Below are 25,264 nucleotides of genomic sequence, written 5' to 3'. Positions count from 1 at the left end.
CAATCATTGGCCTTTACATCAGCTTGATATTAAAAATGCATTTCTTCATGGTGATCTTCAAGAAGAGGTGTATATGGAGCAACCACTAGGGTTTGTTGCTCAGGGGGAGAATGGAACGATGTGTCGCCTTCGTAAATCCTTGTATGGATTAAAGTAGAGCCCACGAGCTTGGTTTGGTAAATTTAGTCAGGTGATTGAAAGTTTTGGAATGCGGAAGAGTAGGTCAGATCATTCAGTCTTTTTTAAGAGATCTGAGAGTGGTGTCATCTTGTTAGTTGTATATGTGGATGATATTGTGATTACTGGTGATGATGCTTCAGGTATCCAGTCTCTAAAGACCTTTCTTCATAGTCAATTCCATACAAAAGATTTAGGCATGTTGAAATACTTCTTAGGAATTGAGGTAATAAGAAGCAAGAAAGGAATTCTATTATCACAGAGAAAATATGTACTTGACTTGTTGGCTGAAACAGGAAAGCTAGGGGCTAAGCCATGTAATACCCCAATGATGCCCAACTTATAGCTCACAAAAGATGGAGAATTGCTAAAAGATCCTGAAAGATATAAGAGGTTAGTGGGAAAACTTAATTACCTTAAAGTGACTCGACCCGACATAGCCTATTCAGTAAGTATTGTGAGTCAGTACATGTCATGCCCTACAGTTGATCATTGGGCTGCATTGGAACAGATTCTTTGTTATTTGAAAGCTGCTCCCGGGTGTGGTTTATTATATAAGGATTATGGTCATACTAATATTGATTGTTTCTCAGACGCTAATTGGGCAGGATCTAAAGAAGACAGAAGATCAACATCAGGGTATTGTGTTTTTGTTGGTGGTAATTTGATTTCTTGGAAGAGTAAGAAGCAAAATGTGGTGTCACGTTCAAGTGCAGAATCAGAATGTAGAGCAATGGCACAATTTGTGCGTGAATTGATTTGGATATATGAACTTCTTGTTGAGTTGGGATTTGAAATCACCACACCGACAAAGTTGTGATGTGATAATCAAGCAGCACTTTATATTGCGTCTAATCCAGTATTTCATGAAAGGACTAAATATATTGAAGTTGATTGCCATTTTGTACGTGAGAAAATTCAACAAGGGTTGGTATCTACAGGATATGTGAAGACTGAGAACAATTAGGAGATATCTTCACGAAAGCATTGGATGGAAGACGTATAGATTATCTATGTAACAAGTTGGGCATGATTAACATATATGCTCCAACTTAAGGGGAAGTGTTATAATTCTATAATTAGGATTTTCCATTCTTGTAAATATTTTGTGATATTTTCCTTTTCTATGCTTTGTACACTGGTATATATTCATATCTTTAAGCATTCTGATTCTTTCTCAAACCTAAGAGTTCTACAATAAACAAGCAAAATATAGAAATATTTTTTCCTTTCTTGGGTTTTCAAATAAACAAATCAATTTACCATTTCAGAGATCTTAAGAAAGTGAATATAAAAAAACATTACCAAGATCATTGAGGTGTACACAGAAGGAAAAATGCAGAATCAAATGAGTATAAAACATCATCAACTTGAGCTGCAAAGAACCATTCTAAATTGAATGTTGAATAAATATTTTCAGGGCACCATCTCCCAAGTCCATAATTATTTCTGTGACACCAGTGGCATATCATATACAGTTTACAATTTATTTTCCTCACTAGTAAATGATGCAATTATATGAATGACATATATTGTGATGACTTTGGACTGAAAATTAATGAACACGCCTTGCATCGATTACTATATACTTGGATGTATCTCGTGGTCAAAAGTTCAGAAACTCACTTGTACTCGAGTATTGCACCGGTATGGTTGAAACCACAGGAGACTTGCACTGCCTTCACATTTTCTCCGAGGTCGATCATTGTCGGTTTCACGTAGTCAACATCACTTCCATGCCCCTAGAGTTAAAACAGATCCTTTATGGATACATGCCACATTCACTGAACATTCCTAAATCTAGTCCAAACCAAAATATTTGTAGGGAAAGTTAGAATACAGTCTATATAACTGATACGAAACATTTTATGTTGTGTAATGAATTATTCTTCATGAGATGAACTGCATTTTTACCTCAAACCTGATAAGGTGTAGAACTTTACAACTGAACTTTCAATTTCATTGAAACTAACCCAACTTATAGAACTGTTGGAATTTTTACCTTCTGTTTAATTTTCATTACATTTATCCACAAATTTTAACAAAAAGTAAGGTAAAACTTTTTCCAACTCACTAATATCATTGCATAACATTGAGCCCAGTCAATAAATACTGATCAACAACCGAATCAATATCCAAAAACTCACAAGTAAAAATAAAATAAAATAAAAAATTCTAGTATTATATTTCCTTAAAGTTTCATCAATCTCAAACTAGACAAATTTTTATAATTTATTGAACGAACATCATAACTTCTTTTTAATGATCCTTCATACTAAATCTTTTTAAAAAAAAAAAAATAAAGATTGCAACAACCAACCATTCAAGTAAAGAGTGCAAGACCTAACTTAATTTCAAGGTCCAGTTTGATAAAAGTAAAAAAGAGGAGGAGGAGGAGGAGGAGGATAGTTTATTACTATGAATCAACTCCACTGAAATTGATTTGTTAAGGATAGAATTAGGATTAGGAACATATTTGTAATTGGTTAGAAATATTATGAAGGGCCTCATTTTTGTTTGGGCTTTAATCTATTTCTTTGTTTTATTCATGCATTACCTACATTAAAAAATAATAATAATAAGTAATTAGTTAGAGAAGTTTTGGTAATTTGTTATAAATAGAGTGAGGAAGAAAGGGTGAAGTTATGCATTTATTCGGTTGGTATATGCTCGAGAGTTTTCCACAGAGGAAGAATCCAAGTAGACTATCAAAATCATAAAGCAAATGCATGGAAGAAGGAAAAAAATAAAAAAACCCGTAGATTTCAGGCATTCATATTCAAATGCCGACTAAGTGCAAACAAATGCAGTAGTAAATCCAGATTCATTGAGCAGCAGAGATATAACAAGGCAGTGAAAACTAAAAGAAAGGACTAGAAAACGAGAAGCACACCAGTTGACCCCCAGAAGAATGGCCATCCACAGAAAACGTTCCGTGAGACCCTCCCCAGCCCCATGTGAATATAGCGCCACCTGATTCAAGCACAAACTTCGTAAATTTTAAATACACAATATTTTACACAGCCGTTTAAGTATCTTGAACTTTTGTTACTTTTATCATTTCCGTTTCTTTATTCTTTACTCTGTTTGTTATTTTAAATCAAATGCCAATGAGGAGCATGCATCACAAAGGTGAAAACAGAGACATGCACACAAGTACTAAGTAAACAAATTTGTCTAGGTTCATTTGAAACCTGTAGATTTGAGTATCAAGATTCAGTTCAAGAACTCAGCATGAAAATCGAACTTAATCGCATTGTAGGTTAAAGATGATAATATCTTATCAATTAGATAAGAGCCAAGCTAATGAATATGAATTCATGATACTTTCTTCATTCAACTTAATTAATTCTTTTTTCTTCAATGCCATTTCTTCTAAAATTAAGGACCCTTCAGATTGGCTAGAAAAAAATACATTTTTCAAAGAAGTCATTATTATTTAAACTCTTTTGATAAAAATGGTTTAAAATACACTTTTTTCTAAATCCATCACTATGATATGTATTCAGTTCAGAGATTAGAAACAGAATCAAAAGAGTACAAGGCAGACACAGGATATAAAAGAGGAATGAAATTAAAAGAATTTTGATGTATCATTTGTGAGTACATTTACTAGACAATTGTAGTGCGATTGAAGCATAGACAAAAAAATACAACTCTCAAACAAAATATATTACCAATACCCATACATAGGATGTACAATGGCAAGGGTATGAGATATGTAGAGATGCCCTCCAAGGTTCTAAGTTCAAACCTCCAAGTTAAAATCTTGATTATATGAAACTAAAACTTTTGTAGTATTCCAGAGTTGGCATTGAGGTGAATAGAGCCTCCCCTAGAATTCGTGTGTGGTGGATCAGGAACAAAATACAAGGAGCAGGGCATTGATATCCAAATTATCAACCAATAAGAACTAAAAGTGAAATAGCAACGAATGTTGCCATAGGTATAGCTTTACACGAAAAAGCAGCAGATTTGATGTTCATATAATTCTCTTTTACTCAACACAAATTGATAATATGTTTAAGCATATTGCAAATTTGAGTCTTGTTCTAGATATGGAAAGGTGTGGACAGCCCGTGGAAAGATATTGCTAAAGCAATTAAGCAAACACGTTCTTCTGGTCAAATATTGGCTACAAATTGGGAGACGAACAAGATTACCCTCTGGGAGGAGACGTGGAATTTAAACCAGCCTTACCTACTATTATCAGAATTCGTTGGCCAAGGAGAGCAAATTCCATGAGCTGTGGAACCCAGTCGAGCAAGGTTGGGATTTAAAAATTAGAAGAAATCTGCTTGAAAGAGCTGAGTGTGTGACGTGTGTTTTTTCTGGAATTGGCAAGGCTTAACCAAACGTCAAATTGTATTGTGTCAAAGCTGGACAAGTCATGGATGCTCTAACAGAATCAGCCAATGTAACCGTGGAAGAAAATAAAAAAATTCTGGAGGAGCAAGTCTGTCATCTGATTTGGGAGAAAAATCCTGCTAAAAAGATGAATATTATTCTGTGGACAGCAGCACTTGGAAGCATTAGCACAATCGACAGACTGCTAGAAATCCATAGCATACCGTGGGTGCAAGCCAAACTGAGGAGAGTGAACGTGAAGGACTTACTATCGACTTTGGCAATGGCAGATGCTTTGGTAGACCACAGACTTAACAACTAATCTTCTTCAAGAAAAGGACGATGGGAAGAAATCCAAAGCACGAGACAAATGATGCTGGAGGTTCTCCAAAAAGAGAACCTGATAAAGGTAAAGGTAAGGGTTCTCGACTCTTCTTCATCAAACTCAATTGACGGAGGTTGTTTCATATGCAAGGGAGAAGAGGCCATGTAGGGCCCCCTTTGACAATGATCTTATTTCTTGCTTCCTATTTTTGTTTCTCACTTTTTCAAAAATCTGACTTGTTTAATAACTGTTCCCATTTTTTGTTCTCATTTTTTGTTTCTAAATCTTAAGAAACATTTTTTTTACAATAGAGCTAAATTTGAGAAACAAGTTTATCCCAGTTTCATTTATGTTGTATATATTTAGCATTTCAAAAATAAAACAAATACGACATTTTCTGTGATGGACAATGTAGCTGAATAACTTGGATGTTGCCTAGTAAGATTTGCCATTACAGTGGGCATCCGACCCAGCGATCTGTCCAGGGCATCCCCTCAACCATAGTAAAATCCTTTCACCTAGGGGTGGAATGAATTGTTCCCTCCATGGTAAAATCCTGGAGTTACCTGTCCTAGACACTGCTGCAGCACTCTCCCAGTATGAACATCCTCTCAACAATCTCCTCCTCTTTAGGATCAAGTTCAAGGTCCTCTTCCATTTCCTCGCCATCTGAATCACTTAATACAATGATTTCAGATTTGTTACTCCCTATCTCTGCCTAAGCTTCACAACCTGCGACAAGTACGTGTACATTTTCTTGTATGTACGATGGAAATTGAAATGCCTCGTCAATTTCCTGTTCAAGTTGTTTTTTATTCTCTTTGGCATGTACGGCCTCCTTATATGCCCACACTTACCCTTGCACCATCATAAGTTGATGGGTCAACGCCTCAACCAATGCAACTACTTCAGCTAAGGTCAGCTCCAATATCTCGACTTCCTGTCGATGGATTTCTCTTTTCAAGACCTCTACTTGCTTAAGCCTTCCCTTCAGTTGGTTGAACTCCTTCTCCAGCCTTTCAATTACTGATGTCATCCAGTCGTCCATCTATAAGAAGACACAAAATAAAGTCAGTATTTTACCCACCTGATCCTCCATTGCGAAGTAATTTAGACAAATGCTACGCATTCAAACGATCTTTAAGCCACGATTTTAGTGTTGGGATCCCTAACCAACATACTTCTATCATTCTATCCTTCACAAGAATAAGAACCGCGCTTTGATACCAACTTTAATCCTCCACAAGAATAAAAACTGCGAGGGTTAAAAATCGAAATTAAAATTTTTACCTATCCACCATGCGGCCTAAGAGGTTCTCAACTCCTAGACAGCCTTCTCTCGTCCTCGGATCACTTTGGGCACTTTAACTCGGATACTATCAAAGCACACAAGCATATGTTGGCCAAGCGGCAGACAACCCTTGCTTTTCTTTATTCTCGCTAGAATAGTTATTACAACTCAATTGTGTGTACGGAGTGGGATGATCCCAAATGAGAACACACCCCCTTTTGTACTACTTTACATACATCTACTTCCTTACTTTGAAGGAGTAGTTAAGAAGCTTGGGAAAATGGGCAACCTAAAAATAGCAAACCAGAATTCCTTTTCATTTAGCCCACGTTTTCCTCAAGCTAAATATAGTGAGGGACCAACTCAAGTTCCTACAAACTTGGGAACTCTTGACTTGTTCCTTACTCCACGTTTCCCTACTCCAAACACTTCAGCATACAACATACTTGGTCACTTCCCTACTCCGAAATGACCCACGAGTTTGGAGAAGAGATCAGACCTTAGCAGTTCACGCCGATCGCTCAGCTCCTTATTGACATTGTCTGTGCACGCACCTGCCCGCCAGCCACTCTATCTGCCGCACAGACCTTTGCACCCGTGCGTACAGTATTGCGCACGCTCATGCCAGCCTACATGCGATGCCCAACACCCGTGTGCCTGGTGTCACAATCGCACCTTCATAAGGGTCTCGATGCGATTGTGCCGCACTTGTTCTCGCCCTCGAACAAGTCAGCCAATCCAAATCCGAATAGCCGATGACGCAATGGACGTTTCTCACAACCTCCACCCCCGTTCTTGGGAAAAGGTTTGAGGAAAAGGTTTTTGCAAACGTTTGAAAGCATGTGTAAACAATGAACATTAGTCGTACAGCTAGAAAGCAATAAGCAACAACATGACTTTATAGCATACGACTCACTGGTATGGGGATATGATGATTAGTCTTACCCCATATAGTGCATTCTGAACAAAAACACATCCGCCACCCTTACATATGGAAATGGGCGAGCAGTCACACACTAAGAAAAGTACATAGAAAGTAAGCTACCTAGTAAAAGGAAATACATAGGATGAAAGCATAAGAGGTGGAGGCAGACATGCGGCCATGGGCAACACACCCTGGACAAACATGACCATGACATTCTCCCCCACTCGATTGGTTGACGTCCCCATCAACCGACTCTGCTCGAACTCAGCAAATTGTTGAGCAGTTGCCTTAAGGTCTTCCGCACGCTCCCGACAAACTTCTCTGTCTTAGAGGCTTTTCCACTTCTCCAGGAATTCTTCCAAACTTGATCCTGGTCTTCCAACTCTGCATTTCTTCCAGCAAGATTCTCATCAACTTCTTCCTCTATCATTCTCTTCATCGTGGCAAGCAAATAGGTCACCACCCTACGTCGCTCATCGACATGGTCGGGGGGATAGAGTTTCAATCTACTTACGTGGATGACAGGATGAATCTTCATCCACAATGGTAATTGTGCCCGATAGGAAGCTTTCCCAACCTTTTTTATGACTTCCACCGGTCCTCTACAACTGCTCACGAGGCGACGTTCTCTTTGGCTTCGGCATCAAAACTGTCTTTGGCACAATCTTACTCGAACTTTGTCCCCTGGTAGGAACTCTCTACGTCTGGGCTTCCTTCTCCTTCACTTTAGAGGCAGGGACTTATGTAAATTGTCCGTCTCGACAACGCGACACTTTTCCAAGACACACAGAATGTCTTGAGGGTCGAGATTATTCTTATCCCATTCGACTGTTTGATCCCGGCATGTACAACGGTGGCCATCGACCCTATGGTCACTAAACACTTGGTGAGGGGTACCGGTATTACCTTGTGTTCAAGCAAGAATTCCATATCCAACACCACGTCAAAGTCATCCATTTTGACGATCACAAAATCGACAGGGTCACTCCAATCCCCCAACTTTACGACTGTTCTTTTCACCATTCCTATAATAGGCAAACAGAGTTCACTACTTTCATTTTACCTGCGCCTCCTTCCCAACGGAGATTCAACCGTTTGACTTCTATTTCGGACATAAAATTATGAGTGGCTCCCGAGTCAACCACGGTGCTTTTGGCTACTCTATGGTTGACTCAAGCATTTACATACATTAGTCTGCCTTTTTGGGATTCCTTCGTTTCTCTCATACTCTCCTTGAGGGCAGCTAAAAATCTCAGGGCCCCAACTCGTGGGGTTCCATCTTCCTCTACTTGTATATTCTCGTCCTCTATCTGAACAGCTTTACCTTTCGAGTCGACGCCAATAGGCTTGAAAAGCGTTAAAGGCTGCTCGTTTCAGACATTCGCTCGTCTTGTGCTGCCTCTTACGTATATAACAGGATAGAGGCCGATAAAAACTCTGCCCCTACCACGTATTTCCAATCGTCTGCTGAGGAGATTTGCTATCTCCACTAGTGTCTCTGCCATCCCCAAGATGAACAATCAATTTCCTTAAATAAATTTGGAAATAAATATTTGACATAAGAAAAACTGGGATGCCCCAGTCTATAATGTCACAATATAACTTGTTCTTTAACAGAAAGAGAACTGATACTACTAAACCTTGAGTTATTTTATTGCTTAAAGAACATTCATCAAAGTAGTAGAGACCATCAAGCATCCTAGCACTCCCAATCATCCTTCCCAAATCCTGATCCTAAAAAATGCAATGAGATTCAAAGAATGTAACACGACAATTAGAATCTTTAGAAAGTTTAGAAACGGATAAAAGATTACAGGCTAATTTTGGAACATGTAAGACAGACTGGAGAGAAGTATTTTCAGTCAATTTAATAGTTCATTTTTCTGCAACAGAAGAAAAACGACCATCGGCAATTCTAATTTTCACATTGCAATATAATGGAGAGTACGAATTAAAAGAAGAACTAGTTATGTGATCTGAAGCTCCAGAATCAATAAACCATGGAGATGAATTACTACACAAGAATGTCTTGGGACCTATATGTGTCAAAGAAACACATGAATTATAAGATGGAAAATTGGTGGTTGGCAGTTGTAGGATTTGATGAATTTGCTCTTGTAGAAGATTTAACAAATAGTAGAAATCCACCCAAAAAGAAAGAGTTTCTAAACCAAATCCAATAGAAGCAACCCAAACCAGTTTGAACCAAACCAAATGAACCAGATTTTAAATAAAACTAGTAGACCAAACCAGACCAAATGCTTAACCAAATTTGAATCAAACTGAATATGAACCAAACCAAATCTGTTGTAATTAGAACCAAAGCAGGTTAATCTAGGCATACATGGAACAAAAAATCACGCAAGACCCACGTGATAGTCCTCTTTTGATCAATACTGATGAGCAAGCAAATCAACCAACCGTCACAGAACTAGTGAAGTACGTTGAGCTTGAAGGATAAGGCAGCTCCAGATCTAGTCTTGGCGGCACCAGATTTGGTTGTCATGCACAAAAAACAGGGAACTTCACGATCTGGATGTCAGATGGGTGTTTGAATGGGTGGCTAGATCGACAGATCTGGGCTTCACAACGATTAACACTAACGAACAGATAAACAGCACATGCGGTCTAGTCGGTGGCAGAAGTTGGACAGCCGTCAGAGACGGCTCTTGAACGATCAACGAGATCTAAAAACATAGTGCTGAATCGAGGGAAATCAAGTGTGACCCGCAGCTAAGAGGCAGCATCCAGTGGTGCTTTGAGAGACTAGCCGCTGACGTCGGAGATAAATGACCGGCAACGGCAATGGTAACCTAGGGCTACAATGATAATACCCTAGTGAAGTTATCCCCAGATTGTTGGAAGTTGAGTGTGCCGTTTCACTTGACAACTACGGTTCCAACAATGAAGATAATTAGGCAACAGCTAGGGTTTTTTAGGGGCCACTAGGATTTTACTATTGAGGAAGAAAAGGTGCGGCAGCCAAGGTTACGTGGTGGTGGTGTTAGTGGCTAGGGTTTTGTTTAACCACCAAGATTTACCTGCTCTGATACCATGTAGAAATTGGAGGAATTAAAATATTATTCTCCTTTTTCTCTTATTAAATATGTGCATATTAGGTCTTCTTATATAGGAGAAAGACCTTTTACAAATATGGAAAGAATAAAGACAATTAAGAAAAAATAAATATTCATATACAAATATAAAAATTCCAACAAAATCCTCAATCATCTTGCATCCTCAGGGATGTGTGGTGGTACTTCGGAGTATTCTTCTATGACCCATAAGTTCCTTTTCTTGAACCGTTAAATGCTTAGGGTTCAAAAATCTTGACTTTGGTTGAGTTGAGCCCACATTCTCCATAGTTAGAATGCTTGCTAGAGCCCTCTTAACTAGTAGAATCTCATTCTAGATCTCACCTATTACTCTCTTTAACATATCGAGGTTAGCCTTAACAAAAGATAAATGGGTAGAAATATCATGTGTTATCATGCTATATCATTCCTCAATCTGGGTCATGAAGGCGGTTAAGGAAGCTTGAATTTCTTCAAACTGTCCTTCGTGTTGTGTTACCAACTCGACAAGAGAACCCCCTCCATTGGAATACCAACAAATTCTTCAAGGTGGCTAACACGATCAGAATATAAGGTTAGAGGACCTTTTTGCAATTCCTACTTTTGGGAAAAGGATACCTGCTTTGTCCCTAAGTCTCCTAGGCTAGGCTGTTCTGGCCCTTTTTTAGCCTTTTATCCACGGAAGTGTTGGATCATTTCTTATAAAAGAAAAAAGGGAAAAAAAACAAACAAATAAACAAAAATATGAGTCTTGCTCCGATCAAATGATAATTTTCAGTTTTTAAACCATTTTCCTCTACGGGTACAGAAGAATCTGCAAACCTCACCTAATATGAAAGGCTTCAAGAAATAATAAATTTGAAGCTTAACTTTATATCTCAAGTTTCATTTGACAATTCTTACCTGAGATTGCTGCTGTGTGTTTCCATCCGCAAGATATCTGTGAAACATGATTATTAAACATATTGAACAAAATGAATTAAAATAAATGAACATAATATATAATAAAATAATCAATAACAAATAAATCCTTTTCTTAAGAGAAAAAAACTTTTTGCCGTTGTTTGTTCTCATGTATGAATTAACTCTCTTTATTTTGCTCTTTTCAGATACTAAAGTATTTAAAGGGAGAAAGCAACTAAGAATTAGTCTTCACACTGTAAAAACTTGAAGTTATCTCCAAAAGGAAAAGGATGGATCAAATCATTCGAGTAATTCTGATGTAAGAACGTTAAACTCCAACCTTGCTTACGGGAGATTTTGAAAAGGGACCTTCGACTCTTTCAGGGAGATGAAAGACACTTGTGGACCTGAATAACCAGATATCAGGTATGCAGTACTGAACCTTCAAACTTAGAAAAAAAGTCCTATCTACAAAATATTATTGAAATGAGGAATACCCATTCCCAAGACAACCGTTCTCATTCGAACCCCAACTGTACAAGTCCCCACCTTCTGTAACAGAAAAACAAAAACAATTGAAGATGTCGGTATGTTTAATTTTCTGATGAATAAATAAAACACGTCTTGGTTTAAAAATCATATAGAGTCATCCATCATTAAAACAAAATATGAGTAGCCAGCAGCCCATTGTGAAAATTAGATCAACCTGCATGCCCACGGCTGACAAATAACATGTTCATACTGACACAAAGAAACACCCCTGCTCCAGTTTTATTGTTAAATGTCATAAGGAAACCATAGAAAAATGAAGCAAATATATCAGATGAATTATACTAACTCATTTATGACCACATTCATATATGATTGCATACTGGCTAAAAATTATTTTGATATATAATTTCCTCATATGAACGAAAAATTCTTTAGTTATACATCACAGTCACAATGTAAACCTTTTAACAATGTCATTCATAAATATAATGCACAGGTCAGCAAGTACATTAAACTACATAAAGATGCAGAGGAAAGCCAAGTCCTAATGCCAAGTGGGATAACAAAAATCTTTTGCAAATGACGCAAGAATCAGCTAATATCCGATTTTCCAGAGGTTTATTAAACTACATTTCAGGAAAATTACAATTCTCAAAATAATAAGAAGGATAAAGTTACTTGTTAGGACACACGTGTGATAACCACCACAGGCAACTTCTTCGCAGTCTAAGATTGTGCTGATCATTGATGGTGTTGTTGCCTTGTTTGCCTCACCAAAGCTCTATATCATACCATTCATAATTTAAATGCAATTACATCATGCAAAATATAGCTTTACTGGACACATACACACAATTCAAATATGGAATTGGAACTTGCCACTCTGTTTGTTGCCCTTTCACCAAATATGTAAACAGCTCCATTTTCTGCTAAATTTCTGAAGCATTAGTAAAACAACATGCCAAAAGAAACAACATTTGCAATAAAAAGAAAAAACGAATGAAATGGAAGCAACCATCTACGCAAGCGGAGTGCAGCATCCCTGCTGCAACGTGTTTAACCTGATTAAAAAAAAAGGATTAAAAAATTGTTAACCTGCAGGAGACAAATGGAAGCTCACTATGGAAACATTACCTTAATCCCCTCAAGTTCTTTAATTAGCCTGGGTGTATATTCACTATAAAAGAATATACAAGTCATAAGAACACAAGAAACAAAGAATGCTAGGATGCAATATGAATCTAGTTGTTAATGTAATATAGATCCAAAGAAAATTCAAAGTAATAGCTTCATACATTGATATGCTAAAAACACATTTCAAAAAATGCTAAAAAGATGAGTTTGGTCAAATGCCAATTTATTGTCATTTTATTTTTCTGTGGGCTAAAGAATAAAGGAAAGGGAGATCGCAGATCGGTATAAATCTAACAGTACCCCATGATTTTTATTTCTATTAATACTTCTTCATGAAGAAACTATAATTCCACTAAAGTACCTGGTACTTTTTAGAAAACCCAAAAATGTTGACTCATGGCCATGACCCAATCTACCCGACCGTCCATCTCCCCAACTAAAGACTTCACCTCCATCTGGTGAAAAATATAAACATCGAGAGAAATATAATATCACAAATTCCATGTTCATTAAGAAAATATGAAAAACGGTAAAACTACTAAACTGAAATGTGGTAGGATATTCATACCAGCAACAGCCATCGAATGATTGGAACCCAAAGCAGCCCTCTTAATCACTATACCATCTAAGCTATCTACTTTAGTAGGTAGGCGTACCGCTTTCGCTGACCCTGTATGACAGTAAAACTGTAAGGACACTTTCTCACATTCTATTGATTTATTTTTTAAAATAACAAGAACACACAATCAATTCTGATTGTTAGTAAACCCTCCCAATACTCTACTGTTCCATTTCACAAAAGACATCCCCTCTATCTCTTTCTAACATTAATACCCTCACTCACTCCCATGTACAGGTCCGACATTCCCCTTCCCACTAACAAATTTTCAGGTGCACAATTCGCTTCCCACCCTCTCTAGCATATGTAAGAACACTTGGAGGCCTAACAACAACCAAGATGAGACCATTTAATTCTTTCATTGCCCATTGTCTAACCACCACTCCTACAAACACCTTAAATTGCAAATGAGATCATTAGATTGGCAAAAATGTACAGTGCAAGAAGAATATTTTCAGAATCTAGTGCTTACTTTTTCCAAGACCAAGCTGTCCACATGAATTCAACCCCCACATATACAGTTCTCCATCAGCTATAAAGAAATAAAATGTAGAATCAATAAAACAAGCTAAAAAAGAAAAGTTGTTGTATAATCGCTTTTCGAGAAATTATATACAAAAAATAAAAATAATAATTAATAGTATTCTCAATTTCCAATAGCAGTTACATAATGGAAGAATGAGTTGGTTGCATAAGATTAACACCCAGGGCGATGCCAGAAATAACAGTGAATTTCAAGTGCATATTGTACAATAATACCTTACCCTGATGATTTTTTTTCTGAAGGGTATCAAAGCATTTAAAAAAATAAATAAAAAATAACTGTAACAGTAATTCTTTAAATTTGGTATGTCATTTTAACATTATACAGAAATATACAAAAGAAAACAAATAATAATATAAAGATATATATGTATCATAGGAATCACAAAAATGTCTCTTCAGTTTACATAAATGGTGGAAAGATTATAACTGCAGATGTTTTTATTGAAAGAAGACCACAGGAAGGAGGAAAAAAAACAGTCTCTTACTTTGCTGTTGGAAGGCATGCAATATAAATTTTGGAAATGAGCAAGACATGATATTTTGTATTAACAGATCAACGAAAATAATCAGCCAATTATACCTATACCTCATTGCAATTCAGATTATATTAGGATGAAAACTAGAGGTCAAGCACGTTAACTAATCTTACATTTAGTAAAACAAGTGGGTAAATAAGTGGAAACCATTTTGGGCAGAAAGTTGTAGAAAGTCCTATGGCTCTCTCAAGTTCTGTGTTTCTTCTATCTTTGCTTCTAGGGGCTTAAGGCAAGGGGATCTCCTTTCTCCCTTCCTTTTCCTCCTTGTTAGTGAAGTATTGTGCAGTATTATTTTTAGACTTCATAAGAGAGGGTTGTATGAAGGTTTTATAGTGGGAAAAGAAAAGGTTCATGTTCCTCTTCTACAATTTGTTGATGATACACTTCTTTTTTGTAAATATGATGATGAAATGCTAGAGAATCGTCGAAGGACATTAGAACTCTTTGAATGGTGTTCCGGTCAAAAGATTAATGGGGAGAAATCAGCCATTTGTGGGATCAATATAGATGAAAACAATTCTGTGCAGTTGCTTTCTCGCTGAATTGTAAAATTGACCAGTTTCCATTGATGTATCTCGGGTTACCCTTAAGTGGATACCCTAAAAAGGTATCATTTTGGCAACCTATCATTGATAAAGTCCAAGGGAAATTAGATAAATGGAAGAGATAAAACCTTTTCTGTGGAGGCAGAATTACACCTTGTAAAGCAGTGCTGTCCAATCTTCCCACCTACTATATGTCTACCTTTTTAATGCCGGAAAAGGTAACTGCATCCTTAGAAAGATCCATGAGAAATTTCTTTTGGGAAGGGAATAAAGGGTTTAAGCTGAATCACTTGGTAAAATGGGAGATTGTGGTTAAAGACCAAAAGGATGGGGGCCTTGGATTGGGGAGTTTAAAGACCAGAAATTTTGCTTTGTTATCAAAATGGGGCTGGCGTTTTATGAATGAGGCAGATTCTCTTTGGTGCCAGGTTATACGCAGCATACATGGGAGCAGCCCTTTCAAATGGCACACTAATGGAAAGGAACATTCCAGCCTTAGAAGTCCGTGGGTCAGTATTTCAAGTCAGTGGCGAAAATTGAAGATCTGGCTCTGTTTAAGGTTGGAAATGGGAGTAGAACAGCCTTTTGGTCTGATCCTTGGCGGGATAAATATCCAATAACATCAAATTTCCACGGCTTTTTAAGCTTGCAATTATGCCTGAAGGCTCTGTATCTGATCAATGGTACTTATTTACTTCCTCATGGTCAATTTTCTTTCTGACATGAAGAAATTATTGATTTCCAGACTCTTATGGGCTGTCTTGTGGACAGAAAAATCTCTAGCATTCCGGATGAAAGATATTGATCATTGGAAGCAAGTGGAGTTCTCACAGTTAAATCTCTTGTTAATCATTTATCCAAGGCCTCTCCGATAGACAAGCATTTAGAGAAGGAACTTTGGAAAGCAAAAAGTCCTCGGAGAGTGAATATCACTATATGGATCATGCTGTTTGGGAACTTAAATTGTGCCACTGTCATGCAAAGGAAGCTCCCCTATCACTGCCTATCACCTCACATTTGCCCACTGTGCTTGGATAACCATGAAGACTTACAGAATCTTCTTTTTTATTGCGTTTATGCTAAGAAGTATTGGTTCCGTTTATTCATTATTTTTAATCTTTGTTGGGTTTTTGGTAGTGATTTTAGGCGCAACGTTTTGCAGTTACTAGTGGAGCCAGCCCTTAAGAGAGGTCCTAAATTGATTTGGAGCAATGCATAAAAGCCTTGTTAGCTGAATTATGGTTTGAAAGAAACCAAAGAGTCTTCCACAATAAAACCTCCCCTTGGTTAGATCGTTTTGAGTTCGTTTGGCTGAACATTTCTTCTTGGTGCACTTTATCAAGATCTTTTGCAGATTATTCAATCCAGGAGATAAATTTGAAATTTGCGAGCTTTTATTTTTCCTCCTCTTTAGAAGATGATGGACTTTTCTCTTTGCAGCATAGTTTTCCTAATGCTTTTAGGTTGTTTCCTTTTAATTCGATGTTTTGTAGTATTCTTGATGGGAAGTTGTCTTTATTGCATCTTTATTCATTTTTTGTTTTCACTGTAAGAGCTGTGTTTTAGCATTGAACCTTTTCCTTTGAGATTAGTTTGTAGGATATGATGAGGGCGCTAAGGGGGTGTCAACCTAGTTGAAATACCCAGGTGCACCTCCTGATTCATAGGTCTTATGTTTAATGCTCCTTTTCATATACTTTGAGCATTCGTCACTGGTTTCCTTTTCAAAAAAAAAAAAAAAAAAAAAAAAAAAAAAAAAATTCTGAGTTTCTTCTTGGAACTAAATCAAGCAGTCAACTGAAAGGCCAAGTGATGGAAAAGAGTTCATTTAGCATTGATATGAAGCAAAAAAAAAATAATCATTTAAAAAATAGAGATTGAGGCAAACTTTATAGTAGTATAGTTTCTTTTCTTTTTCGATGTTTCCTTTTTTTTACTATATTGAAGGCTTTAGAGGCCATTGGGAGATTTGTTTTTTAAGCCCATGGCTTCAAGTTGACTTCTCATCATCTTTTCTTTTCTTTTCTAATCATTTCTTTTTTTCTTTTTTTTCTTGTTTCTTTTTTTTTTTTTTTTTTTTTTGTTTAAACCAAAAAAAAAAAAAAAAAAAAAGAAATCAACTTCCAAAGAAATTCTTTAACTTCGTTGGTGCCAAATATTTTAACCTGAATAAAGTTCAATATTATTTGCAATCTAGTTGAAATTAGGACCTTTTCTGAACAAAGACTTTGAAAGTTAAGTTAAATGGGGAGAAGAATGATTAATATGCAGAACTTATTTTTCATGTCAAATAAAATAGAGAAAGCCATCTTTCAGAAACTCATTCCTCATTACGACTTCAGTAGAAGAAGTCATATTTTTCTCTTTTCCTTTTCAACTCTTAAAGATTACAATTTTGCATTGGTAAGGTAAATTACAAGGGGGAAACATGAGATATCTTTCATCGGAGAGAGAGAGAGACAGAGTGAGAGAAAGCCATTTAAAGTACAAAAATACAAGTGTATCCCCAAAATTAGGATATTCTGCCTACTTGGACCTAGAAAGGATATAAAATACCAGAGTAATTCCCAATTTTAATATATATCTTTAAAAGTAGAAGCTTTTCTTAAAACTAAACTACCCAAGAAAGAGCTAATTACGATAATTTTTCCCATTCAATAAAGCTGAGTCATTATTGTTCTATCTTTAACAAGTTACAAATTAGGGGCTTTAGCTAACCACTAGAAATTAAATTACTTCTAAACGAAGTTAACAGTTCAATTTTAGTCACCCACTCAAAGAAATCAAGCGAACTGCAGGACAAACCTGTAACAACACAAGAGTGATTATAACCGGCTGAAATATGCACAGCTTCTTTCTGAATGCTAACCTCAACAGGCTCCTGCATCAAGATGCCATCTAATGAGTGATAATTAACGTGTCTTTATACAAAAATTTAAAAAGTGAAATACAAGTAAGACCCAAAAACATGAGATGGCAACTAGAGGACTCCACAGTAGGAAGAAAGATGGGAAGGAAAAACTCATACAAAAACGGTAGGATCGATTGCTTCTTCAAATTGTGCAAATGTTGAATATGGAAAGTATTCTCCTTTCCCTTATTTCTTTGGAATATTATTTTTTGTAATCAACATACATTCTCTCTGTAATATTCTTTCCTCATTTCCATTTTTTTTACCGTTCTTTGCCACATTTGGCTCTTATCATTGTATATATTAGGGCTACACCACCCATTTGTAAAGAAATAAGAAGAATTCAGAGAGTTCAAAAATTACAATATGGTATCATAGCGTGGTCTGTGAATTATCTTCCATAGGTTTCACGTCCGAAATCCTAGCAAAGAAAAACAGAGCATTGAAGCTTCAATCGACATAGTAAATCGGCTAATTAGTTTGAAGGTGTGCATCAGAAAACCTCCATCTATAACCTTCACGAGAATCATCCAAATAGTAGATCTGCCAGCTTCGTGTCAGAAGCCAACCACAGCATCCTGTGTACTTCAAGATTGAAGTAGATAGGAAATTCACGACAATCGAAATCTTGTACTTCACGTCTGCAACAAATCAGCCAACAATCGTGGGCTGACTCGCGTCTAAGCAAAGTCACAGCTGAGCAAGGGTTTTGATCGTGGGTGAATCGCAGCTGAGCAAGGGTCTTGATCGTGGGGAATCGCGGCTGAGCAAGGGTCTTGATCGTGGGTCAATCGGGTTAGGTGTTTCCAACCGGGTCAGGCATATCCATCCGCAGTTACTTGTTTTTTTTTTTTAAATCGGGTCTGAGCTATTTTACTACTTGGGTATTTTTTCTTCAAATAGCTCGAGTATGAGCTATTTTACTTGAGTATTTTTTCCTTCAAATCGGGTCTTTTCTCCTCAAGCTTTGTCTTTGGGTCTGATAGCTTCTTCAAAACTTGTCTTTCTAATTTTCCTTTAGCACAAGAAATATTTGGGTAAGTGCTAAATATCTTCCTCTACAGAATGTAACATTCTAATATTTCATGGCATATGTGAATTTTAACCGTATAGAAGGGACCATACTTCCAATTTCTAATCACAAACTAAATGGAAGGAATTATCTCCCTGGATCACAATCTATTATGATGTTCATAAAGATTATCATCCCAGACCAAGCTGATCTGAAATACAAGACATGGAAAACTGAAAATAATATGGTTACGTCATGGCTAATCAACTCCATGACGACAGAAATTGGTGAAGGATTTCTACTTTTCTCAACTGCAAGCGAAATTTGGGAAGCAGCTTGTGAAACCTATTCCAACCAAGAAAATATAGCGGAATCATTTGAAATTGAAGGCAAAATCACGAGACATGGCAAGGGGACATGCAAGTTACTCACCACTCCACTCAACTGTCTCGTATTTGCCAACAACTTAATATATTTGAAAGCCACAAGTGGGAATGCACTGCAGATGGAGCCACATACAAAAAAGATAGTTGAGAAGAAACGAGTGTTCAAATTTCTTCTTGGCCTTAATAAAGAACTAGATGAAATACGTGGTAGAATCTTAGCTATTAAACCCTCACCTAAGATATGAGAAGTTTTTGCAGAAGTAAGAAGACAAGAAAGTAGGAAGAAACTGATGTTAGGAGTGCCTACAAGCTCTGAACCTGAAGGATCAACTTTAACTGCTCGAAATCTTGGTAATGAAGTATGTATAAATACTCATGATAACCGTTACAATTGAAATCAAAGCTACACAGGAACTGATAATCAGCAATGAAAACCAAGACCATGGTGTGAGCATTATAGAAAACCATGACACACTAAAGAAGTGTGTTGGGATATTCATGGTAAACCTCCAGATTGGAAGCCAAACAAAGGAACGGGGGATAGACATGGAAAGGCCTACCAAACAAGCGCAACAACAGAAGGAAACATCACCCCCAAAAATAATGTGTTTACTAAGCAATAATTGAATCTTCTCCAAAAACTCTTTGGTCAACCCAAATCTATCAAAAAACATCAGAAACAAGTGCAACAACTGAAGGAAACATCAACCCCAAAAAAAATGTATTTACTAAGGAGCAGTTGGATCTTCTCCAAAAACTTTTTGGTCAACCCAAATCTACTCAAAAAAACATCAGAAACAAGTGTGACTACAGTTGCACAATCTGGTAACTTCCTTTGTGCCCTTAATGCAACCAAAGAAAATTGTAGTATTTGAATTATTGATTTCGGAGCATCAGACCACATGACAAGTGGTATCTCACTTTTAACTAATTATGCCCATTGTAGCAGTCATGGTACCTATCTAAAGTGATGGGAACTGGCAATATTTTTATCTCTAAAGATTTTATTTTAGAAAAATGTGTTACATGTCCCAAACCTTAGATGCAATCTTCTTCAGCAAACTAACACTTATGAAAAAGTGTATTGCGACTTTCTACTCACATAATTGCATATTTCAGGATTTGAATTCGGGGAAGACGATTGGCAATGCTAAGGAATCCTCAGGTCTTTAAATACTGAATGCTTCCAAGTCTCAAGTCAAGGAGTTAGGTCTTAGCAAATTTACTTTTGTTGTTTATAAAGACAATTATGATAGTACAATAATATTATGGCATAATCGTTTAGGACATCCCAATTTTCTATATTTGAAACAAATTTTTCCATATATTTTTAATAAAAGTTCTCAGGTTTTTCAATGTGAGTCCTATGAAATGGCAAAGTTGGCTCAATCTTCGTATTCGGTAAGCACTTATAAACTCTCTCATCCTTTTTCTATGATGCATAGTAATGTTTAGGGCCTAGTAGAGTTCAGAATATAACAGGAGCTAAATGGTTTGTTTCCTTTATTGATGACCATGCTAGACTTATTTGGGTATTTTTAATGAAAGAAAAATCTGAGATTACTGTGATATTTCAAAATATGTATGTCGTGATTCTCAATCTCTTTAACACAAAAACCCAAATCCTTCACACTGATAATGCTAAGGATCGGTATCAAAGACTAATCGGAAAACTAATTTACTTAACTCACACTAGACCTGATATTTGTTTTGCAGTGCAAGAAATCTAGGAAAAGAAACATTGAAGTCTTCACAGATGCTAATTGCCCGAGCTCAAAAATAGACAGAAAATCAACAACTGGATACTGTACCTTTGTTTGGGGAAACCTAGTCACTTGGCGAAGCAAGAAACAACCTGTCGTATCTAGGAGTAGTGCTGAAGCTAAACTAAGAACACTAGCTGAAGGAATATGTGAAGGAACCTGACTCAAAAGTATCTTATTAGAACTTAAAATCACATTAGAAGAACCAATGGAGGTACACTGTAACAATCAAACTACTATAAGTATCGCCAAAGATCCGATCCATCATGATCGCATAAAACATGTGGATATTGATCGACACTTTATTAAAGAGAAAATAGAAAACAAAAGTGTCTCCCTTAACTACATACCCAACAAGATGCATATTGCTGACGTACTTACAAAAGTCCAATTCAAGAACACTTTTGAAGTCTTAAAAGCCAAACTGGACTTAATCAATATATACAATCCAACTTGAGGGGGTGTTGAATATGGAAAGTCCTCTCCTTTCCCTTATTTCTTTGGAATATTATTTCTTGTAATTAACATTCATTCTTTCTCTGTAAAATTATTTCTTTATTTCCATTTTTTTATCATTGATTATTTTTACCATATTTGGCTCTTACCATTGTATATATTAGGGCTACACCCATTTGTAAAGAAAAAAGAAAAATTCAGAGAATCCAAAAATTACAATACAAAATGTAGCGACCAAAAATTATCACATGTATATAATGATGATGGAGTATGAGATAACTTACCGTACAAAAGCTTTTTTCATCTGATATTCCCAGCTGCCCAAAATTATTAAGACCGGTAGCATAAACTCGTCCAGATTCTGCCAAAGGAGGGGGATAATTCATGAGCTTTTACTCGAACTCAGCTTACATCTTCACAATTTCACCAACAATACATAGGAGATTGCTCTCAAAATCTGCGGGACTCGAAACGTAACACAATGTCCCTCAAATAGATACAGATACATAACACTACAAATCCCGTAAACCAAGCCGCAAAATTACAAAGAGAAGTTTAGAACCTGTCAAGAACAGAGTGTGAGCACCGCCACAAGCAATATCCTTGAGCATTTCGCGATCAAAGGCAGAACAGGCGACAGGGCTCCATTGAGAATCCAAATTTCCAAGCCCCAGCCTCCCGAAATCGCCATTACCCCATACTGCTGCAAATATCTTCCCTGAATTGCTGGACAACCATCGGGTTATTCTTCTATTCCAGGTTTCCGAATTGAAACCGAATATGAATTCCGTTAAACGCCTTCTGGTAAGCATAGGTTTGCTTAAATCGATTTCTGTGAGGAAACTGTTGCGGTGATTGTGAAGATCAAGATGAACAACTGCCCGGCATTCATATGGATTTTTTTGGATTGGAGTTTCGGATTTCGAGAATTATCGATTGAGAGTGGGAAGCGAAGAAACGTGGAACTTAAGAAATGGGTTTTGATCGGTGGCAGGGAATTGCGCTACGTCTTAAGCAGGGGAGCCAGAGTCGGTTAGTTTAGATGGGAAATGACAAATCATCCAATTGTCTGTGTATATGGTGGGTAGGATTGAGTGAAATTATAATATTTGGTTCTGTTTTTTAAATAAAATTGATTTTTTTTTTCTATCGTTGATTTTAATTTTAACTATACACATTTTTTTAATTTTTTTAAGAAAAAAATTTTAAAAAAAATCTTTTAATTCTTTTTTCTTCTCAAAACATAACAAATTCTCTACAAAGTATTCATATACATAACACAAAATTTTGAATTCAATTTTTTTAAACACTCAAATAGAAGTGATTATCTCATTCAAAAATCCAACTTAATCATTAATTACCGTAAAAATTAAAAATAACTTAAAGGATTAGTGTCATCAGATGAAACTATTGACATTGATTTAAATATAAAGGATGACACTTAAATATTAATCTTCAAAAAACCAAAATCTTACAATTTAAATCATAAAACCAACTATTAAATAGTCTTTTTTTACCAATTTGTGGAATATGGATTTACCTTTTTCTAAATCCAGTGAAATGATTTTAGAAATAGTAATGTCTATTTTTTCTACTATTGTTGAATCAGTGTACAAACTATCTTTTTTTAAAAAAAAAAAAAAAAAAACTTGAGCCATAATTTTAAATTCCTCTATTTCATTAGAATTATGTAATATTTGAAAACATCAAGGGATAATTGTTTAAAACATATCATTGAACTTTTGTTTAGTGAAATAATAATAGAATGTCGTATGTAATATTTTTTAGATCTAAGAAAAAAAGGAATAAAAGAAGAATAATTAGATCTAAAAGAATGCCATAGAAAGAAAATCAAAAAAGAGAAAGAAGGAGTTGAGAAAGAAAAAGAGAAAATAAAACTCATACGAGCCAGACAAAGAAAGAAGAGAGAAAATAAGAAAGACGAACCGGATGACGAAAGAAGAGAGAAGATGAGAGAAGGGGAGTAAATGTGAAGAGAGCGTGAGAGAGAGAAACGACAAAGTAATTGAGGAAGTTGGGAGAGTAATGAAAACACGTGGGAAAACGGGTGAGAGTGAAAGTCATAAAATGGTGAGTAATTAAATCCATCATTTTATGTTTATCAGTGGTCATCGAAGTTGGGCACACAAAGGTGGTAGGCAGAGTATATCACCGAAGTTGCTTATACGAAGATAGTCGTTGGAGTTAGTCACTAGAGTTGTCATCAGAGGTGGTTGGTGGAGCCTGAAGTTCTTCTTTCAAGTTGGTTGCATGAATGTGAGAGTAAAGTTTTTTTTACTGAGGTGGTTTTCGGAATTGGTTGCCAGAGTATTGCCGGAGCTCAGAGTTGGTCATCGGAGTTGGCCACCCGAATGTGATCGTCGGAGTATGTCGCCAGAGTACGGTAGCGGTAATCGCCAATGGAGACCGATGAGTGGAATCATTAAAAACATTGGAGGGAGAGATAATTGGGGAGAGTTGGGGCGAGTTGGTAAAATAACCAACTTAACCCCATCAACATTTAAAGTTGGTTATCAAACATTAAGTTGGTAAAAAATACCAACTCAACACAATTCTCCTTGGTTGTCAAATATCCCCTTATAGTCTTGAAACACTTCAAAAAAGATTTTAAAAAAAAAAATTAGAAAAAAGGATTTTGGATTTACTTTTCATCTGATCCCAAATTTTTAAATGTTACACATTTAGGTTTCGTTTAGTAACCATTTTATTCTTTGTTTTTGTTTTTTAAAATTAAGCCTATTTCATCTATATTTCTTATAATGATGTACATTTTAAGTACAATGACTATATTCTTAGCTAAATTCCACAAACAAAAACAACTTTTTGAAAGCTACTTTTCTTAATTCTCAAATTTGACTTTTTAAACCATAGGTGAAAAGTAGAAAACAAATTAAGAAATTTAGAGGTGGAAGTAATATCCATAGGCTTAATTTTCAAAAACAAAAACAAAAAACAAAATGGTTACAATACGGGGTCTTAGTCTTTAAATTTTGAACTTATTTTCAATTTAATCCCTAAATTTCAAAATATTACAACTTTACCTTTGAGATTTGAGTTTTGTTTCAATTTCGTCCCTAGGTTTCAAGATTTTACCCCCTTAATCTTGATTTTTCATTAAATAGATTTTTCATTAAATACTCCATTAAATTTAAAATTTAATTTCAATAGATTTTACTCTCTTAATCTTGATTTTTCATTAAAATACTCCGTGAAATTTAAAATTTAATTTCAATAGTGATGAAAATAGTAAAACTTAATTAATTTAAGGGAAATTTTCAAAAATAGAAAAAATATATAAAGTATTTATATACTATGGAAAAAAATCATATCAACAAATATTTTTTTAAAAAAAAAAAATCCAAAACTACCATGAACTTCTTCTTCTTCTTCTAACAGTTTCTTCAGTAGATGGTAACAATCGAATCTTTCCCCTTACATTTGGTCTCGTAGATTTTGAAAATGACTCATCATGGACATGGTCTTCTTCTTCTTCTTCTAACAGCTTCTTCAGTAGATGGTAACATTTGAATCTTTCCCCTTATATTTGGTCTCATAGATTCTGAAAATAACCCATCATGGACATGGTCTTTTGAAAACTTACGAAGTAGTTTTGGGCAACGAAAGAATTTAATCATTATTTCTAATAGGCATATTAGCATTCCTAAAGGAGTTTTAAGAGTGTTTGCTAATGTTGAGTATTGTGTATGCATACAGCATCTCTTAAGAAACTTGAAACTCCATTAAAGGATCCATTGCTTGATAATTATTTCTTTAGTTGTGCTAATGCCTACACTACTACTG

The 25,264-nt window shown here is 35.9% G+C and overlaps 1 protein-coding gene across 5 annotated transcripts; it reads right to left on the bottom strand.

Moving 5' to 3' along the window:
* Positions 1-1,547: 1,547 nt before the first annotated feature.
* LOC120074495 (ultraviolet-B receptor UVR8) lies at positions 1,548-22,503 on the bottom strand. 5 transcript variants are annotated; one of them, XM_039027639.1, is made up of 15 exons: positions 22,005-22,502; positions 21,727-21,803; positions 17,720-17,795; positions 13,760-13,819; positions 13,237-13,338; positions 13,030-13,123; positions 12,669-12,711; positions 12,550-12,595; positions 12,414-12,460; positions 12,213-12,315; positions 11,540-11,594; positions 11,383-11,449; positions 11,043-11,079; positions 3,071-3,150; positions 1,548-1,919 (listed from the first exon to the last, which is right to left on the bottom strand). In XM_039027639.1, the coding sequence occupies exons 1-15, from the start codon at positions 22,252-22,254 to the stop codon at positions 1,800-1,802; spliced, it is 1,257 nt and encodes a 418-aa protein (XP_038883567.1). In that variant the 5' UTR covers positions 22,255-22,502; the 3' UTR covers positions 1,548-1,799. The 5 variants fall into 5 exon arrangements, with proteins under 5 accessions (XP_038883567.1, XP_038883571.1, XP_038883568.1 ...); XM_039027643.1 differs by having other exon boundaries at positions 21,727-21,899; positions 22,005-22,146; XM_039027640.1 differs by having other exon boundaries at positions 1,843-1,977; positions 22,005-22,503.
* Positions 22,504-25,264: the final 2,761 nt, after the last annotated feature.

The sequence above is a fragment of the Benincasa hispida genome, chromosome 3 (assembly GCF_009727055.1).
Source record: "Benincasa hispida cultivar B227 chromosome 3, ASM972705v1, whole genome shotgun sequence".
NCBI lineage: Eukaryota > Viridiplantae > Streptophyta > Magnoliopsida > Cucurbitales > Cucurbitaceae > Benincasa > Benincasa hispida.
This window is presented reverse-complemented; position numbering and strand designations above follow the sequence as displayed.

What these genes read in the sequence shown, in the direction of transcription:
- LOC120074495 (XM_039027639.1), bottom strand. Translation starts at nt 22,254, where the DNA reads ATGCTTACCAGAAGGCGTTTAACGGAATTCATATTCGGTTTCAATTCG. An exon ending in ATGAAAAAAGCTTTTGTACG is followed by an intron (nt 17,796 to 21,726) that starts GTAAGTTATCTC and finishes ATCTTGATGCAG; the next exon opens with GAGCCTGTTGAGGTTAGCAT. An exon ending in TCACACGTGTGTCCTAACAA is followed by an intron (nt 11,595 to 12,212) that starts GTAACTTTATCC and finishes TTTCTGTTACAG; the next exon opens with AAGGTGGGGACTTGTACAGT.